Here is a 17321-nt window from a genome sequence, read left to right on the forward strand (position 1 = left end):
TAATATACATTGGTTTAAAAAATTTGTATATTTTTGTCCCTGCAGCTATTGCATGTATGTCTCTCTGAGGAGTCCAAATACAGGAAGTGAGGGTGGGAAAGCAGGGCTCTGTGCAGTAAAAAAAAAAATAAAATAGCAGGACAATGTGCACTGAGGCTCTATAACACCCTCCTGACTCATACATCAGGATGATTGACAAGCCAGGAGCCTGCACAGATCCCTGCTTGTCCTGCCCTCACTTCCTGTTTTTGAACTCCTCGTATAGCCACACAGACAATAGCTGTACATATAATGGTATTATCTACATTATATAAAAGTTTTTGTTGATGACAGGTACACTTTAAAGGGGTTATTCACCATAAGGTGATTTTAGTATGTACCTGGCAGACTGTAATGGACATGCTTAGGAAGGATCTGCGCTTGTCTTGGGACTAAATGACTATGTTGTGAGATTACCATAACACTGTGGCTAGCTTTTTGCGAACTGGTATTTCCTGTTTGACTTTTCTTTTTTTTTACTACAAATCCCACAATTCCATTTTCCTCCCTCCCACACATCAGCCACCCACCCATTGAAACATAAATGAGCTGCATCCATTCAAATCAGTGTGGTTTTCAATCAGGGTTCCTACAGCTGTTGCAGATTGATCTCTCTCCCACCAAACAATCACTCCACCCATTAAAGCAGACAGGCTCCCTGTCATCAGCTGACTAGTGAGTCAGGTCTCGAATGCATTGCAACCTGGGAAAAATCTGAGACAACAGTCATTTTGTATGCTGTTAAAAATAAATATTGGGGTGAAAATCATAGAAGAATTGTGAGAAAACGATCACACACAGGTAGAGAAACTATATTATGAACTACACTAACTTTACATCCCCTGTAGCATAGTCAAATAAAAACAATTCCTGGATTAACCCTTTAAAGGGATAGTCCAGTGGGAATCCAAGAATCTCCTTTTAGTTAGTGTTATAGGAGGCAATAAAGCAGGATATGCCCAAATCTTTAAAGTGCATTTCCTGTCAAGCACTATAGAGTGAACATAGGTGACATTACCATAACTTTGTGTCTCTCATTAACCACTTACTCAGAAGATGTTCTATGTAGTTTAGCAAACAAAATAAAAACCTAAAAGTGCATGACTCAAACTGGGCTTAGATAAAAAGGGACAAAATCCAACAGGGTTAAAACAAAAAAAATTCATTTATTATAGTATATTATTATTGCATTTTGGAGAGTAAATCTCCTTCCTCAGATACATGGATATAGTTAGTTTTTTTTTTTTTTGTTTGTTTTTGTTTTTGTTTTGATAATCCCTTTAAGAAAAAAAAATCCTGCCAATTTTTTTTCTTCTTCAAATAAAATGTTCCTAGAAATGGAAAAAATTAAAGCTAATAACTTTCTTTTTTTTTTTTGCTGGACTTTATGCTAAAGTGGCAAACTTAGAGGAAAGATGTAGGAAGGATGGGTCGGTACATCACAAGGTAAATTTGCAAGAGGCGTCAACCTTTATTTTTCATGTCCTTAAAAAAACAACTCGCTGTGTATATAGTGTATTCTTGTTTCATGCAACAACCTTTCATCAGGTTTGTAAGGAGTGACTATGTACTATATATAGATAGAACAGATGCTGGCGGATGCTTTAGTCCAGGTCTTGGAGGACATCCCTCAGGAGACCATCCGCCACCTCATCAGGAGCATGCCCAGGAATTGTAGGGGGTCATACGGGCACGTGGAGGCCACACACACTACTGAGCCTCATTTTGACTTGTTTTAAGGACATTACATCAAAGTTAGATCAGCCTGTAGTGTGGTTTTCCACTTTGATTTTGAGTGTGACTCCATATCCAGACCTCCATGGGTTGATCAATTTGATTTCCATTGATAAGTTTTGTGTGATTTTGTTGTCAGCACATTCAACTATGTTAAGACAAAAGTATTTCATACGATTAGTTCATTCATTCAGATCTAGGCTGTGTTATCTTAGTGTTCCCTTTATTTTTTTGAGCAGTGTACTAGCAATATAACCCCCATATCTACACTGAGTGACCATGTGTCTAGCAGTGTTTTTGACCTCTTTTTGGCCTTCAGAAGCAGAGCAATTCCGCGATTGGAGAATTGTGTTCTACTGCAATTTGCTTGTTCTTAGGAACATTTCTTGAGATTCTCCTTTGACACGGTTTGCCTCCCCTTTTGCAGTTCTGGGTCTGCTTCGTGCAGGACATCATTTGTTTTCAAGTTATTTGAACTTAATTCATTCTTGCATGTACTTTATGTTTCACTGCTAACTGAATAAAAAGAACTAGACAAAATATTACAAACATTTTATAGAAAATCAATTAAAGCCTTTAATCTACTCAATGCTCTCTTATTGAGACTCTTGAGGAGCTGTCCTTCCATTAGTATTTGGCGTACTCCTCTTGGCTATCATTGTGCTGCTTTATTTATTCATGTCTTGTATTTTGAGTTGCCGTGTTGAGTGCTTTGTCCACACAACCCCTCCCTACCCAGTCCCTCATGGCCGTCTCCCTGGAGATGTCAGTAAACTCTGACTGAGCTTCTAATTACATTTCCCAGGCCTGGCTACTGGTGTCCTCCTTATCTTGGATCTGCTCCACAGCCCCCAGTAAAGACCTCATTACATAATCGCTACTCTCAACATGAGAGACCTGCTGACAACCAGGAACCAAAACTGCTGGAAGGAACTTATTGAGAAGGAGACGTTGACTCGCATGACCTGGAAGATCAAATATAACAAGGATCATCCCAATCTGAACCAAGTGGAGACCACCAGGAAGAGAAGGGAAGTGTTCATTCCTAAGGCCGGGACCAGTCTTCCTCCTCTGATTAAGACCCCTCCACCCTTAGTGAGCAGAACTGAGGAAAATTACCATGACCAGTTAGATATACTAAACTTGTCTGAAATGAGGCCAGTCACACGTCACACCTCTCGTCTGCTTTATGATGGGTTCTCCAAGGAGGGCAAAGGAAGGTCTCTGTATTTGAAAGTGAGAAAAGAGTCAGGTCCAGAGGAAAAGTATCCACACCCCGTATTGTCCTCCTGGGATTATGGCTGGAGGCTCGGTAAGAGGACATGTATAAAGTTAGTGATGCTCTTGTTACATTAGGGTCCACTTCAATTGAAGCCTATATCTGAAAGCCATTGAATGGATGTATGTGCAAAACTTTTGTATGAGTTTGCTTAGCTAGATCTATGTATAAATGTTTGCATTGTATCTGGTACCTATGCCAGGGCACATGCCCTGCCAGAACCCCTATACCCATGCGTTGGCATTTGTATCCCATAATGACATCAGTGGAGGTGTCCTAGGCTCATGGATGAAGCCTGGTTTTTCATATGTGGCAAAATACCATGGGGAATATTTATTAAAACCTGTCCAGAGTTGCCCATAGCAACCAATCAGATTGCTTCTTTCATTTTCACAGGCCTTTTAAAAAATGAAAGAAGCAATCTGGTTGGTATGGGCAACTCAGCAACTTTTCCTCTGGACAGTTTTTTATAAATCATGTTATTTATTCATGTAAACCTCTGCTCATTCTGGGCTAAGTAGTCAAGTGTATAGTCTTAACGAATGATTGACAGCTCTCTGTGTATACATGTGCATATAGAGTGAGCTGTAAATCACTGAGTAGGACCGCCCATTTGACTACTTAGCCCAGAATGAGCAGAGATTTACATGGCTAAATGACAACTGTACAGTGGTCCCTCAACATACGATGGTAATTCGTTCCAAACGACCCATCGTTTGTCGAATCCATTGTATGTTGAGGGATCCGTGCAATGTAAAGTATAGGAAGCTGTACTCACCTGTCCCCGCCACTCCGGACCAGGTCCTCACCGCTCGCTTTCTGGTGACGTTATTACGCTGCTGCGCCGGCGCGGCATGCGTAGTGACGTAATAACGACGCCAGAAAGCAAGGCCCGGACCCTGGAGAAGATGCAGAAGATGCCAGAGGATCGCAAAGTGGACCCGGAGCAGCGGGAATAGGTAGGCGAACCTGCCCGGGATGCTTAAACTGCTATCCGACAGCAGCTTAAGCATTTTGCGCTGTCGGATAGCAGTTAATGCGATGGCCCCGACATATAAAAGCATCGTATGTCAATGCTGACATCGACATGCGATGGCCTCAGAGAGGCCATCGTATGTTGATTTTATCATATGTCGGGGCCATTGCAGGTCGGGGGGGTTACTGTATATCAATCTGTTTAGCTTCTCCTGCTCCATAACATGATCCTTGCAGACTATATTTTCAATGTGGTAGGTTCTCTTTAAAAAGTACCTGTCATCAAACTAAACTTATAATTACATAAAGAACAATATGGTATAAGACTCTTTGATTTCTACTTGATGTTAAAATTATCAACCTTTTATATGTTTTTAATGTGATTGAAAAAAACAACCACTAGGTGGCTCTGTTCTGTTCCCTGCCACAAGTCAAACAATTAGTTTGATCTCCTCCCGGCCTGGCAGGAGACCAAACTCAGGAAGTGTGTGTAGCGCATGGGGAGGCACAGCTCTCGCAGGCTTCAGTGACATCGTGCCAGCTGGAGAACGCCCACTTTCTCCTGCTGGAAGCTCACACAATATGAGCAAAGGGGAAAGGTATGATACAAAGCTTTTTAAAGCTTGGAAGAAATGTTTAAGGACAGGAGGGGTGTTAGGAGTAGTTAGGGAATATAATCTGAGTTAGTTTAGAAAATGTGGATTGATGACAGGTGCTCTTTAAATGAACGCGCACTTATGTAGTATATAGATGGACTAGGTTTGCCAGAGAGAAAGCAATTCCCTCTGTAACCTTTATGTGTTCTGTATGAGTCCAGTTTAGTGTAATGCTACAGTCCAATATTTCCATTACAGGGGATGTGATGACAGATTTTAAAAGTCCAATCCATGGAAGATCCCGGATTGTGAAGGAGACATTCTACAGCAGGAACGGAATTCTTTCTGTACCATCAAGCAGTGACCGGATGCTGTGATATTCCTATAAAAGTTTTTTTTTTCTTTTACCTTTTGGTTTCAGGCGGCTGTATTATGAATGCAATTTAATACAGATGGAAGAGCTAGATATTTCATACAACCAGCATAGGGTTCTATGGGATCAGTAACACTACGGCAAGTCAAAGTCTAAATACAAACGTTAAAATGTGACTATATTATAGCCATCTGAACCTGGGCTATTTCTGGTTTGCATTGTTTTTTTATTTTTTATTATCATACTTCTGATCTTTTCACTGCTTGAAATGAGCGCTCAGACAATAAATGGCCAAGCGTTACACGACACTGTACTTAACTTCTGTACAAACGTTGGCTTGTGTTTATCCAGTGAATATCTGTGTATTGTGTTCTCGCTATAATTACACGTTAGGAGCTTTGTGATCTGCTGGACAGTTACTAGGCAGCAGCAACACCGCTTCGATTATCTGCAGTCTACAGGTTCCACAGGAGCAGATACTTCTGAATGGAACTTTTGGCATTGTACTCTGAGGTGGTACGCCTTTCTGCATTGTATTGAAAGCCTACTGCAGTGGTCTTCAAACTGTAGACCTCCAGCTGATGCAAAACTACAACTCTCAGCATGCCTTTGGCTGTCCGGGCATGCTGGGAGTTGTAGTTTTTTTTTTTTTTTTGTTTGTTTTTTTTAAATCAACTGGTGCAAGAAAGTTAAACAGATTTGTAAATTACTTCTATTAAAAAATCTTAATCCTTCCAGTACTTATCAGCTGCTTTATGCTTCACAGGAAATTCTATTCTTTTTTAATGTCTTTCCAGTCTGACCCCAGTGCTCTCTGCTGACACCTCTGTCCATGTCAGGAACTGTCCAGGAGAAGTTTGCTATGTGGATTTGTTTCTGCTCTGGACAGTTCCTGACATGGACAGAGGTGTCAGCAGAGAACACTGTGATCAGATAGAAAAGAAATTCAAAAAGAAAAGACTGCTGATAAGTACTGGAATGAGTAAGATTTTTAAATAGAAGTAATTTACAAATCTGTTTATCTTCCTGGCACCAGTTGATTTAAAAAAATAATAATAATAATAATAATAATAATAGTTTTCCACCGGAGTACCCCTTTAGGATAAAAGAAAAAACATGACAAGAGTCATTCAAGTTCAACCTAAAACCCTTGATCTAGAGGAAGACAAAACACCCCTGATGAGTCTGATGCCAATTGAGGAAAAATTCCTTTCCGGCTCCAATATGGCGATCAGAATAAATCTCTGGATAAACATTCTATTCCCATATGTCTAATATTCACAACCTGTAATATTATATTTTTCCAGAAAAACACCCAGCCCCCCCTTGAACTTGTTTATTGAGACAGACATCGCAACACTGTTCTTATAGTAAAGAAGTCCCATCTGTGATGATGATGAAACCTTCTTTCCCCTAGACGTAGAGGATGTCTCCTCGTCGTGGTTACCGGCCTGAGTATAAAAAGATCACTAGAAAGTAGTGTTGAGCGGCATAGGCCATATTCGAATTCGCGAATATTCGCGAATATATGGATGAATATTCGTCATATATTCTCGAATATTCGCATATTCGTTATATTCTCGTTTTATTTTCGCGTATGCGAAAATTAACATGAGTGAAAATTCGCATATGCGAAAATTAGTATATGCTAATTTTCACATATGCGAATTTTCGCACGCCAGTCTCACACAGTAGTATTACAGCCTTCTTTACACCACACAAGCTGGAAGCAGAGAGGGGTGATCACTTTGATGTGTACTGTGAAAAAAAAAAAAAACGAATATTCGTAATTACGAATATATAGCGCTATATTCGCGAAATTCGCGAATTCGCGAATATGCGTTATTCGCGAATAATATTCGAATTGCGAATATTCGCGAGCAACACTACTAGAAAGATCTCTGTACTGTCCATTCATATATTTGTACATTGTAATCAGATCGCCCCTAAAGACGTATTTTCTCCAAACTAAATAACCCCAAGCTTGATAACCTGTCTTGGTCCTGTAATCCTCTCATACCATCAATTATCTTTGTCGCCCTCCTCTGCACCCTCTCCAGTTCAGCCATGTTCTTCTTATATACAGGTGCCCAAAATTGGACACAATACTCCATATGTGGTCTGACTGATGATTTATACAGAGGTAAAACTATGTTCTTGTCACGTGTGCCTCTATGCCTCTCTTCATACATCCCATGACTTTGTTAGCCTTGGCAGCTGCTGCCTGGCACTGATCACTAAAGCTGAGTTTACTGTTCACCAGTCACCCCCCCCCCAAGTCATTTTCAGTAGAAGTTTTACCTAATGTTTTATTATTTAGCTTATAATTGTACATTTTATTTCTACGGCCCAAGTGCATAACCTTGCATTTATTTACGTTAAAGGGTACCTATCATCAAAAAAACTTTTGATATATTATAGATTCTTGTTTGCAGAATAACTTTCCAATTGCATGTTATTAAAAAAATATGCTTCTTTCTATTTAATTTTCCACTTTGAAAAAATGACCACTAGGGGTCTCCCTACCAGTCCTGGCAGCAAGCATTTCAGACTCATGCTGGAGTCCTAAACACTCAGAGCTGCCAGCCTGCTTTGTTCACAGCCAAACAGGCTGAGAACAAAGCAGACTGGCAGCTCTGAGTGTTCTTCTTTGTGAACAAAGCAGACTGGCAGCTCGTAGTGTTTAGGACTCCAGCATGAGTCTGAAATGCTTGCTGCCAGGACTGGTAGGGAGACCCCTAGTTGTCATTTTTTCAAAGTGGAAAATGAAATAGAAAGAAGCATATTTTTTACTAACATGCAATTGGAAAGTTATTCTGTATACATTAAACTATAATATATATAAAAAAAAAAAAAATCATGAGAGGTACCCTTTAAACTTAATTTGCCATGTCTGTGCCCAAGCCTCCAGCTTCCCAAGATCCCTCTGTAATATTATGTTATCCTCCTCTTTGGTGATCACCACATCAGGAAGATGCAGACAGCCTGCGGAGGAGAATTCTGCGTGGGACATGTTGAGTAAGCATAAGTTTTATTTTTTTCTCTTCTTTTTTTACCTAACCAACAATGCTACCTACCTGGCTACCTATACCTAACAAACAATACTTACCTACCTGACTACTTAACCACTATTTCTGCCTACTTGGCTACATAACCAACATCGCTATTTACCTGGCTACCTAACCAACATTGCTAACTACCTGGCTACCTACCTACCCATCTACATAGCTACTTACCTAGCTACCTACTTACTTATTTACCTACCTACCTACTTACCAAGCTACCTACCTATTTACATAGCTACTTACCTAGCTACCTGGCCACCTACCTACATAACTACCTACTCATCTACCTAGCTATTTAGCTACCTACCTAAATATTGCAAATAAAGGCAAATAGTTCAGCTCACCCTCTTGTCAGCTGAAGCACAGACCGGCGCGGACATGCCACGATACCAGTGCATAAAGAAAGAAGTGTCCAGCGCAGCTTCTCAGTCATGCTGAATAAGGCTAGACCTTCTATCCGAAACACATCCCCTTTTACTTGATTCCTGCATTCTATGTAAGCTTACAATAAAGTGACTAAGTTCTACTGGGAAGCTGCACTGGACACTTCTTTCCTGCGGGTTGATCCGGCCGCTGGGACCCCCGGTGATCTCTGACACCACACCCCGCAGTTCGATGCACAGTGCGAACTCTGCTCCGTTCCGGATGATGAGCGACCAAAGGCATCACGCCCCCTCCATTTATGTCTATGAGAGGGGGCGTGACGGCTGTGTACTAGCCGTCACGCCCCCTCTCATAGACATGAATGGAGGGGGCGTGACGTCACCAGAGCACCAGCCTGGAGATTGCGGGGGACCGGTCACTTTGAATAGGCGATAACATGTCTAGGGGCGGAGTACCCCTTAAAGCCCATATACAGTAATGGCATTGGTATTTTAAAGGCCCATATAATGCTATTGAGGGAATGAAGGTAGAATGGCTGCCTCTGGGTGGTTAATGCTTAGTTAGGCTTTCCTTCACCCGGAGCTAAGATCTAGTCTGCTACTCTGGTTCTGTGTCTACATATCTTCACCAAGATAGCCTGGTTTGTTTCACCACCTCATAGCACCAAGCAGCTGGGATTATACCTTGGCAGATGCTTTCCACCTGGGTAAAGAACCTTGGGCTATTACCCCCTCTGACCTCCTGATAATCCATCACAATATTGGAACTAAATTCATTACTTTTCATTCACGTTTGTAGTTAATGGGAACAATGACAAAGACAACATTGTGCCAGTAAATTCTTATACAAAACTTTGTTTAGTCATTTTGACTCACTTTATTTTTATAGTAATTTGGTGTATCAGAACAGCTTGATGTATCAGTATAGATATAACTGACTTCATTTTAACAAAAAATAAGAAAAACAACATTTATCTTGAAGAGGAGGAAAGTTTCATTTTACGCATTTGGTTCAGCTGGAATTCCACAGGGTAATGGTCACTGATTTCCAAGGCCTATAAATTATATATTTATTTTGTAAGTGCATCATATTCACACAAAATCATCGGTCAATCATGTCTGAATGACAATGAACCACTAACCTGAGCTTCTGTCAGTCCATACTCCTTCATGAAGTCAAACACCGTGGCAGAGCCCGGCACCACAGCGTTCAAGAGCCTCTTACCATGAACTACAATCCTACAATAGCCAGTCAAAAATTTGGTTACAAAGCGTAGACGATGTTTTCATGACTATATAATCTTAGGATAACTTAACATTTAATAATATAATATGCATGTAACATGTGAAACCGTCCTAGCAAAGAGGAAATAGCTAGAGGGCGAACTAATCCATCATTCCTTTAAGTGATAAGTAGGTGGTGGGGGACCAATTGTTTTAAAGGCTACTTTACGTGAGGTGTAAGGGCTGCTCTGAGGTCTTTAATTTACTATATATGCCTGTTAAGGAAATGGATAAATTAATAGTATGTGCATGCTATATGTTATCCCATGGGATATTTCAATTATTAATAGCATTGTTTCATTTGACCATATATCAGCCTACTCTTATTAGTAGGTGTTAGACTAGGTTCACTATTTTTCTCTCTTTCCTTCCGCGGATGCAGTTCCCTTTAGCTGAGGATGGGGGCAATGTGAACGAGCCCTTACCTGTCATAGGCACATTTCGTGCTGCTCCTTACTGTTGTGTCAACATTATCTCCAATCAGCCAAACAAATTCCTGGTTGGTCCTGAGGCGAATGTTCTTCCAATACTTTTTGGGAACATAACCGCAGCCAGCATTAAAGTCCCCCATAAAGATGAAGTTCTATAAGGAGACATATACCAGGATACATATTTTTAATGCATTCTGAAAGTCTTCGGACCCTTTTACTTTTTCACATTTTGTTATGTTGCAGCCTTGTGCTAAATCATGTTTCCCCCCCATCATTCTTCACTCAATACTCCATGTTGACTAAGTGAAAACTGAATGTTAGAAATCCACTTTATTGAAAAAAGAAAAAGTAAAATTTTGCATTGAAATAAATATTTAGATGCCTTACTCAGTACTTCGCTGAAGCACATTTGACAGGGATTACAGCCTCCAGTCTTATTGGTTAGGAGGCCACATGGTTTGCACACCTGCATATAAGTGTTTTCTGCCATTTTTTTCTGCAGATCATCTTAAGCACAGTCAGGTTTGGTTGGGAGTGGGGACCATCAGTGGAAGCTATTTTCAGGTCTCTTCAGAGATGTTCAGTTGGATTCATGTCAGGGCTCTTGCTGGCCGACTCAAAGACATTTACACTCCTGTGTAGTCTTGGCTGTGTGCTTGGGTCATTGTCTTGTTGTTATTATTATTATAATTAATCTCCGGTTCAGGATTAATAATATCTCTGTACTTTGCTCCATTAAAGGGGTACTCCAGTGCTTACACATCTTATCCCCTATCCCCTTAATGCAAGCCTATGGGAGGGGGCGTGATAGCTATCGCGCCCCCTCCCATAGGCTTGCATTGAGGGGCGGAGCGTGACGTCACACGCCGCCGGCCCTGCGGTTGACCTTAATCAGACCCTGAGCGAACACGCTCCGGGGCCTGATTACAAACGGGGTGCCGCGTGCAAGATCACGGGGGTCCCCAGCAGCGGCAGGGGATAGGGGATAAGATGTGTAAGCACCGGAGTACCCCTTTAAGCTTCTTGGTCACCTTTCTTATCAAGGCCCTTCTCCCCCCCCCCCCCCCCCCAATTACTTATATTAGAGGGGCAGAGTCCTGGTTGTCCCAAACTTCTTCTACGTAACAATTATGGAGGCCACTGTGCTCTTGGGATGTTTTAATGCAGCAGACATTCTTTGTACCATTCTTCAGATCTGTGTCTTCTCACAGTCCTGTTTCTGAGCTCTACATGCAGTTCTTTCCACCTCATAGCTTTATTTTTGCTCTGGTATGCATTGGTAGCATTGAGACCATATATAGTCCAGTGAACAAAATGTATTACAGGTGACTTCGATCAAGGTGTTTAAACATCTCCATGATGATCATGAGAAATAGGAGGCATAGCAATACGTCTGAATACTTATGTACATGGGAAATTTTAGATTTTTTTCCATACATTTGCAAAAAAAATATATATATTATATATGATAGATAGATATATTGCTGAGTTGCCCATAGCAACCAATCAAATCGCTTCTTTCATTTTTTTAAAAGGCCTCTGAAGAATGAAAGAAGTGATCTGATTGGTTGCTATGGGCAACTCAGCAACTTTTCAACTTTTCCTCTGCACGGGTGTTGATAAATCTCCCCCATGATTTTTTGGTTATTTTAGCACAAGGCCTCAACATAACAGAATGTGAAAAAAGTGATGGTCTAAATACCTTCTGAACACACTGTATATCATGAAGCAAGAAGCCATTAATCATAGTCAACAGCATGTCGTCCACAAAATCTTTCAGACAGTACAAATATCTCCAAAATACAGAACACAGTTGTTTCACATTTATTTCTGCTATGATCAATGCTATTGTACAGAGACTTGAAATGTCCCTCTTCTCTTATTCAATTGCTATTCTTATACCAAATATACATTTAAAAAAAATCCCCGTTCTTTTTTCACACTTCCCTAAATGAAAAATAATAGACAAAGTCAAAGCCTCCGAGAAAATAATTTGCCCTTTATAATGTACATCTGTGGAAATGCTTCATCAAAATCTTATTCATAAATGAAAACAAAAAATGCTATAAACATTGCTACATATACATATAAAGGAAGTCTGTCAGCAGTCTAAGGCTTTGTTCATACTGCATTTTAGCAGTCCGTCAGAGGTTTCTGTCAGCATCCCGCCAAAAACGGGATGGCGACGTATACAGCAGCAGAGGGCAGCCGATGTGATTTCTTTCAATGGTTCGAATGGCCTCACCTTGTCACCGCCATTCGGGATGTATGCGCTAGTTGAAACAGACTGGACAATGCAGCAGACCACGCTTTCGAGACCACATAAAGTAGTACATGCATCTTGAATGGCTTCACTGGGGGGCGATGCCATTTGGACCACTGAAATATATGGCATTGGCAGCCCTATGCTACTGTATCCTTTGCATGCTATTTTCGGCAGGTTGCTGAGAGATACCTCTGACAGCGGATGTCAGGAAAGGCAGGTAGAATAGCGGGAGAAAAATGAGTGCATACAACATCTTTTTCTCCCGCTAAAAAAAACAACGGCGCCCGATGGACCCCATTATAGTCATTGGGATCCATCGGGACCCAATGTTGCTCGTTGTGCCCCGTCCCGATAACGGACGTTAAAGGCAAATAAAAAAAGAAAGAGAGCCTAACGGCCGTTTTTCGGCCTGGCCTAGACGGCAGTGTAACGGTAGCCTGCTGACAGACTTCATGTAAATGATTGTGTAGCAATGGTTTATAGTATTTTTTGTTTCCATTTATAGATGAGATTTTGTTGAAGCAAATCTGAAAACATGGATTACAGGATCTGGTATACATTCTATAAAAAACAACATATTTACTTAGAGGCTTTCACTTTTATACAAAATGAATACTTCTGCATTTAGGGAGGTGTGCAGAAGTATTCATTTTGAATAAAAATGAATAGTACCTATGCCCCGAACAGTGCCACTAGGCCATTTAAATGAAAGGCATCTGCTCCCCTCCACTATTGTATACGTCAGCAAGTCAGCACTTCCATGTCTTGGTGAGTGCTGGTATTTTTTGTTAGATGGTCAGCATGAAGCTAGCCTAACTCTTCAAAATGCAGGAGGGGTATGCTACAGCCAGACAGCTCTGACGGTGTCTTTATCTCTCCCAAAACAATAGGGTCTGGCAGTAGTTATCCAACACGACCAACCCTTCTCTCCATCAACATCATCTCTTGGTGAAGAGTAAGGAGGGCGCCATATGCTTTTGTTTAAGGCAGTTTTCCAAACAGTGTGTTTTCAGCTGTTGCAAAACTACAACTCCCAGTATGCCCAGACAGCCGATGGCTGTCCGGGCATTCTGGGAGTTGTAGTTTTGAAACAGCTGGAGACTGTTTGAAAACACTGGTGTATGGCTAGTAGAGCAAACTACTAGCAGACTACCTATAACATGAGATGTCATGAATATACTCATCTCTAGTGATCCACTAATAAACACATATGCATTTTAATGATTGTGTGCAAGTTTTTTTATGAAAAAAACATTCTTTAAAAAAAACCTGGTCTATGCTGTTTATCAGACCCAATTCCTTGCAGGCTACTGGTTTAAAGGAAACCTCCTGCTGCTCTTCTTTTTCTCCTTTCTGCAATCGAGATACGGCTAAAAAATTTTTTTATATAAAAACCCTATGATATTGTATTGTCTCAATACAAGATATTATTTCAGACAAACCTCTGTTTTCCATTTCTGTTTCACATCTTGATATACATCATAGAGTTCATCAATTTCACGGACTGCGGCCTCGGGGGTTGTATGCTGAGGGATGATCACAAAATCTATTGGAAGAATGAAGGACAAATGTACAGATATTACACAAAAGAGAGCTCAGTTTAAGGGGCATGTGTTGTAGTGAATATAACTGAATGACATTGTGGTTACTAAAGGCGTGGCGTGTAGGTAGACTATGGGTATTGTGACTGTGACTAGAGTTCGTGACAACAGGAGTGTTAACCAGCACACTTCCAAGGAGGAAGCGCTTGCCCGTGCCAAGCGCAGGGTAAGAAATACCACAAATGCGAGGTTAGGGAAACCACTTTTAACTTTACTTCAGGAATTGCAAAGTTGTTCAAACAAGACAATTCACTTTAGTGAAATTTTTGTTGAAGGATGCTATAGAGAACCACAATTGCTTCTTGGCACACTGGGACTGGGATAGTCCTCCTTGACTTAGATAAAGCTGTGGTGGCCCAGTATGGGAGATGTTACCCCGTACCCTTGCTGCCCTGTCAGGCAGCCTCCTTCAGTGTCCCCAGGACCCCTTGCACCTGTTTTCCCCCTGTACATATGATCTGCAGTGTATTGTATTATAAAATGCTCTTTAATCCCACATTTTTACCAAACCAAAGAGCATGTATGGACATTTACAGTGCTACATGGACTCGTTTCCACCTTGTTCTAGGCCTCAGTGGCCACTTCAGTCCTCTGCCCTCCAGGACTCAAGGCATCGAGGACGACTATTCAAGAGGGGGAGTTTGCAGGGGCCTCACCTCCTTGGGCCCTGGCTGAACTGTATAGACTTTCAAATAAGAAGAAGAAATGATCCAGCGTGGGTCAGTAGAAATCCAGACTTTATTAGAACTAACAGTAAAAGCAGTAAAAGCAACCAGCAGATCAGACGCGTTTCAGGCGCATGCGCCCTTCGTCAGTGATGTCATCCATCTGCACAGGTGTCAGTTAAATACCGGACAGGTAGTGGGTGGAGAATTGGCCACCAATTAAACTACACTGAAACCGCTGACAACGGTGCAGAGGAGGATACTAATACAAAACATAGACAAAATGTTAGTAAAAGTACAAAATGCTAAAAACAATACACTAATATGCGATTTTGCACAAATGGCTTATACAACACAGAAATATAACATGGTGAATAAAGAAAAAACATATAAAATGTACACCAGTTATAATCGACTGTAAAAATTGAACAAACGTGTGTGTGTGAATGCGGCGTTAGTAATGGAACAGCAATTCTCTCTTTAAATTCAAACCTTTCGGTGCACTAGTGCCCAAAGTGAATTGCCAAAATGCTTCACGTTCCAATAATTTTCACCGCACACAACCACCACGGGGTCCTATGTGAACACGTTCTATAGCATAGATTTGAAAATAATTAATGTGACCACCATGTACAGTTTTAAAATGTAAAGACGCTGCCGATCGGTTTCTTACGGCATTACTGGTTATGTCATTGAGATGTTCCAGCGCTCTAACCCTAAGTTTCCTGGAAGTGGAGCCTACATATTTAAGTTGGCACTGCGAACACTCAATGACATAAATTACATTATGGTGGTTACAGTTAATGTAATCTTTTATTTGATAATTGCCTCCTTCAGTGTCCCCAGGGCCCCTTGCACCTGTTTTCCCCCTGTACATATGATCTGCAGTGTATTGTATTATAAAATGCTCTTTAATCCCACATTTTTACCAAACCAAAGAGCATGTATGGACATTTACAGTGCTACATGGACTCGTTTCCACCTTGTTCTAGGCCTCAGTGGCCACTTCAGTCCTCTGCCCTCCAGGACTCAAGGCATCGAGGACGACTATTCAAGAGGGGGAGTTTGCAGGGGCCTCACCTCCTTGGGCCCTGGCTGAACTGTATAGACTTTACCAACTGTCTACCCTCAGTAAAGCTACCGTTGTCCGTAACTTGGCATCCGAGTCTTTATTGCCCATGTTCCTAGCCCAGAATCCAGCGGTATACCTTTGGATGGCTTTAGGCTAAACCACGCCCTTGCATCACGAATACAAGGGGTTAATGCCATCTGCCCATAGGGTAACAACATCTGCCCTCATCACACCCCGTGACCACTAATCTTAGACTGGTGTGAACTTGACTTGGACAAACTGATTGACTGGATCTTGACTTAGATATGTTTGACTTGACTTTGGAGCTGACAATCTCTAACTATGCAACTTCTCTGGTCGAATCCAGTGCAAGGGCTTACCGCCAGGGTGGACTTGAGTGGACCGGAGTTGCCAAAAGCCGTCCATCTTCGCCCATCTACGATACAGGGACTGTCTGCATTCCAGTGGGGAGGGTGAGCCGGTCCAGGCCATCCATCTTCACCTGAAGGCCCTCTTCTCCGCTCCGGGCCGGCCCCGGACTAGTGATGCTGCATTAACAATGATGCACAGGGACGTCCGTGCGCAAGAACCGGTGGGGAGGGTGAGCCGGTCCGAGCCGTCCATCTTCACTGGGAGGCCCTTTTCACCACTCCGAGCCTGTCCCTATCTAGTGACGCTGCCTTGACACTGCCGCGCAGGGACGTCAGTGCGCAGCAGATGTCCGTGATGTCAGTGGCGTCACTACGCACGGACGTCTGCTGCGCACGGGTGTCCCTGCGCGGCAGCGTCAATTCAGCATCATTAGATTGGGGCAGGCTCGGAGTGGTTAAGAGGGCCTCCCGGTGAAGATGGATGGCCCAAACCGGCTCACCCTCCCCACCGGTCCCTGCGCACGGACGTCCCTGTGAATCATCGTTAATGCAGCATCACTAGTCCGGGGCCGGCCCGGAGCAGAGAAGAGGGCCTTCAGGTGAAGATGGACGGCCTCGACCGACTCACCCTCCCCACCGGTATGCGTATGGTCCCTGCAGCTACTAGGCAACCGAAATGAGATAACTGGGGAGGTCAGTAGACAACGAGATGTATGTCTGTTTGGTGACAGAGGGGGCATCTGGATGATGACAGGAGGAAATTGACATGGGAGTGATGATGACAGGGTGGGTCTGGATGATGACAGGGGGGTTGACAGTGGGTGATGATGATGGGGGTCTGGATGATGACAGGGGGGTTGACAAGGGGTGATGATGACAGGGGGGTCTGGATGATGACAGGGGGTTATGATGACAGGGGGTGATGATGACGGGGTGATGATGACAGGGGGTGATGATGACAGGGGGTGATGATGACAGGGGGTGATGATGACGGGGTGATGATGACAGGGGGTGATGATGACGGGGTGATGATAACAGGGGGTGATGATAACAGGGGGTGATGATGACAGGGGGTGTCTGGATGATGACAGGGGGTGATGATGACGGGGGGATGATGTATTTCCCACCCTAGGCTTATACTCGAGTCAATAAGTTTACCAAGGTTTATGGGGGGAAATTAGGGGCCT

The 17321-nt window shown here is 42.4% G+C and overlaps 2 protein-coding genes across 2 annotated transcripts in view; one reads left to right on the plus strand and one right to left on the minus strand.

Annotated features, from left to right (window-relative positions):
- Positions 1-2584: 2584 nt before the first annotated feature.
- Positions 2585-5309, plus strand: LOC130277574 (protein ATP6V1FNB-like). The gene is made up of 2 exons (XM_056528276.1): positions 2585-3085; positions 4882-5309. Exons 1-2 carry the CDS (start codon positions 2662-2664, stop codon positions 4998-5000), a joined length of 543 nt encoding a protein of 180 aa, XP_056384251.1. The 5' UTR covers positions 2585-2661; the 3' UTR covers positions 5001-5309.
- Positions 5310-9285: 3976 nt separating this feature from the next.
- The window catches only part of DNASE1L3 (deoxyribonuclease 1 like 3), a 37561-nt gene continuing 29525 nt past the window's right edge, over positions 9286-17321 (minus strand). Inside the window, exons 5-8 of the mRNA XM_056528277.1 lie at positions 13868-13971; positions 10154-10311; positions 9587-9683; positions 9286-9499 (exon numbers count right to left, since the gene is read on the minus strand). Of these exons, the coding sequence (XP_056384252.1) occupies positions 9416-9499; positions 9587-9683; positions 10154-10311; positions 13868-13971 (443 nt within the window). The 3' untranslated portion in view covers positions 9286-9415. The remainder of the gene's footprint in view (positions 9500-9586; positions 9684-10153; positions 10312-13867; positions 13972-17321) is intronic.

This window comes from Hyla sarda, chromosome 6 (assembly GCF_029499605.1).
Source record: "Hyla sarda isolate aHylSar1 chromosome 6, aHylSar1.hap1, whole genome shotgun sequence".
Taxonomy (NCBI): Eukaryota; Metazoa; Chordata; class Amphibia; order Anura; family Hylidae; genus Hyla; species Hyla sarda.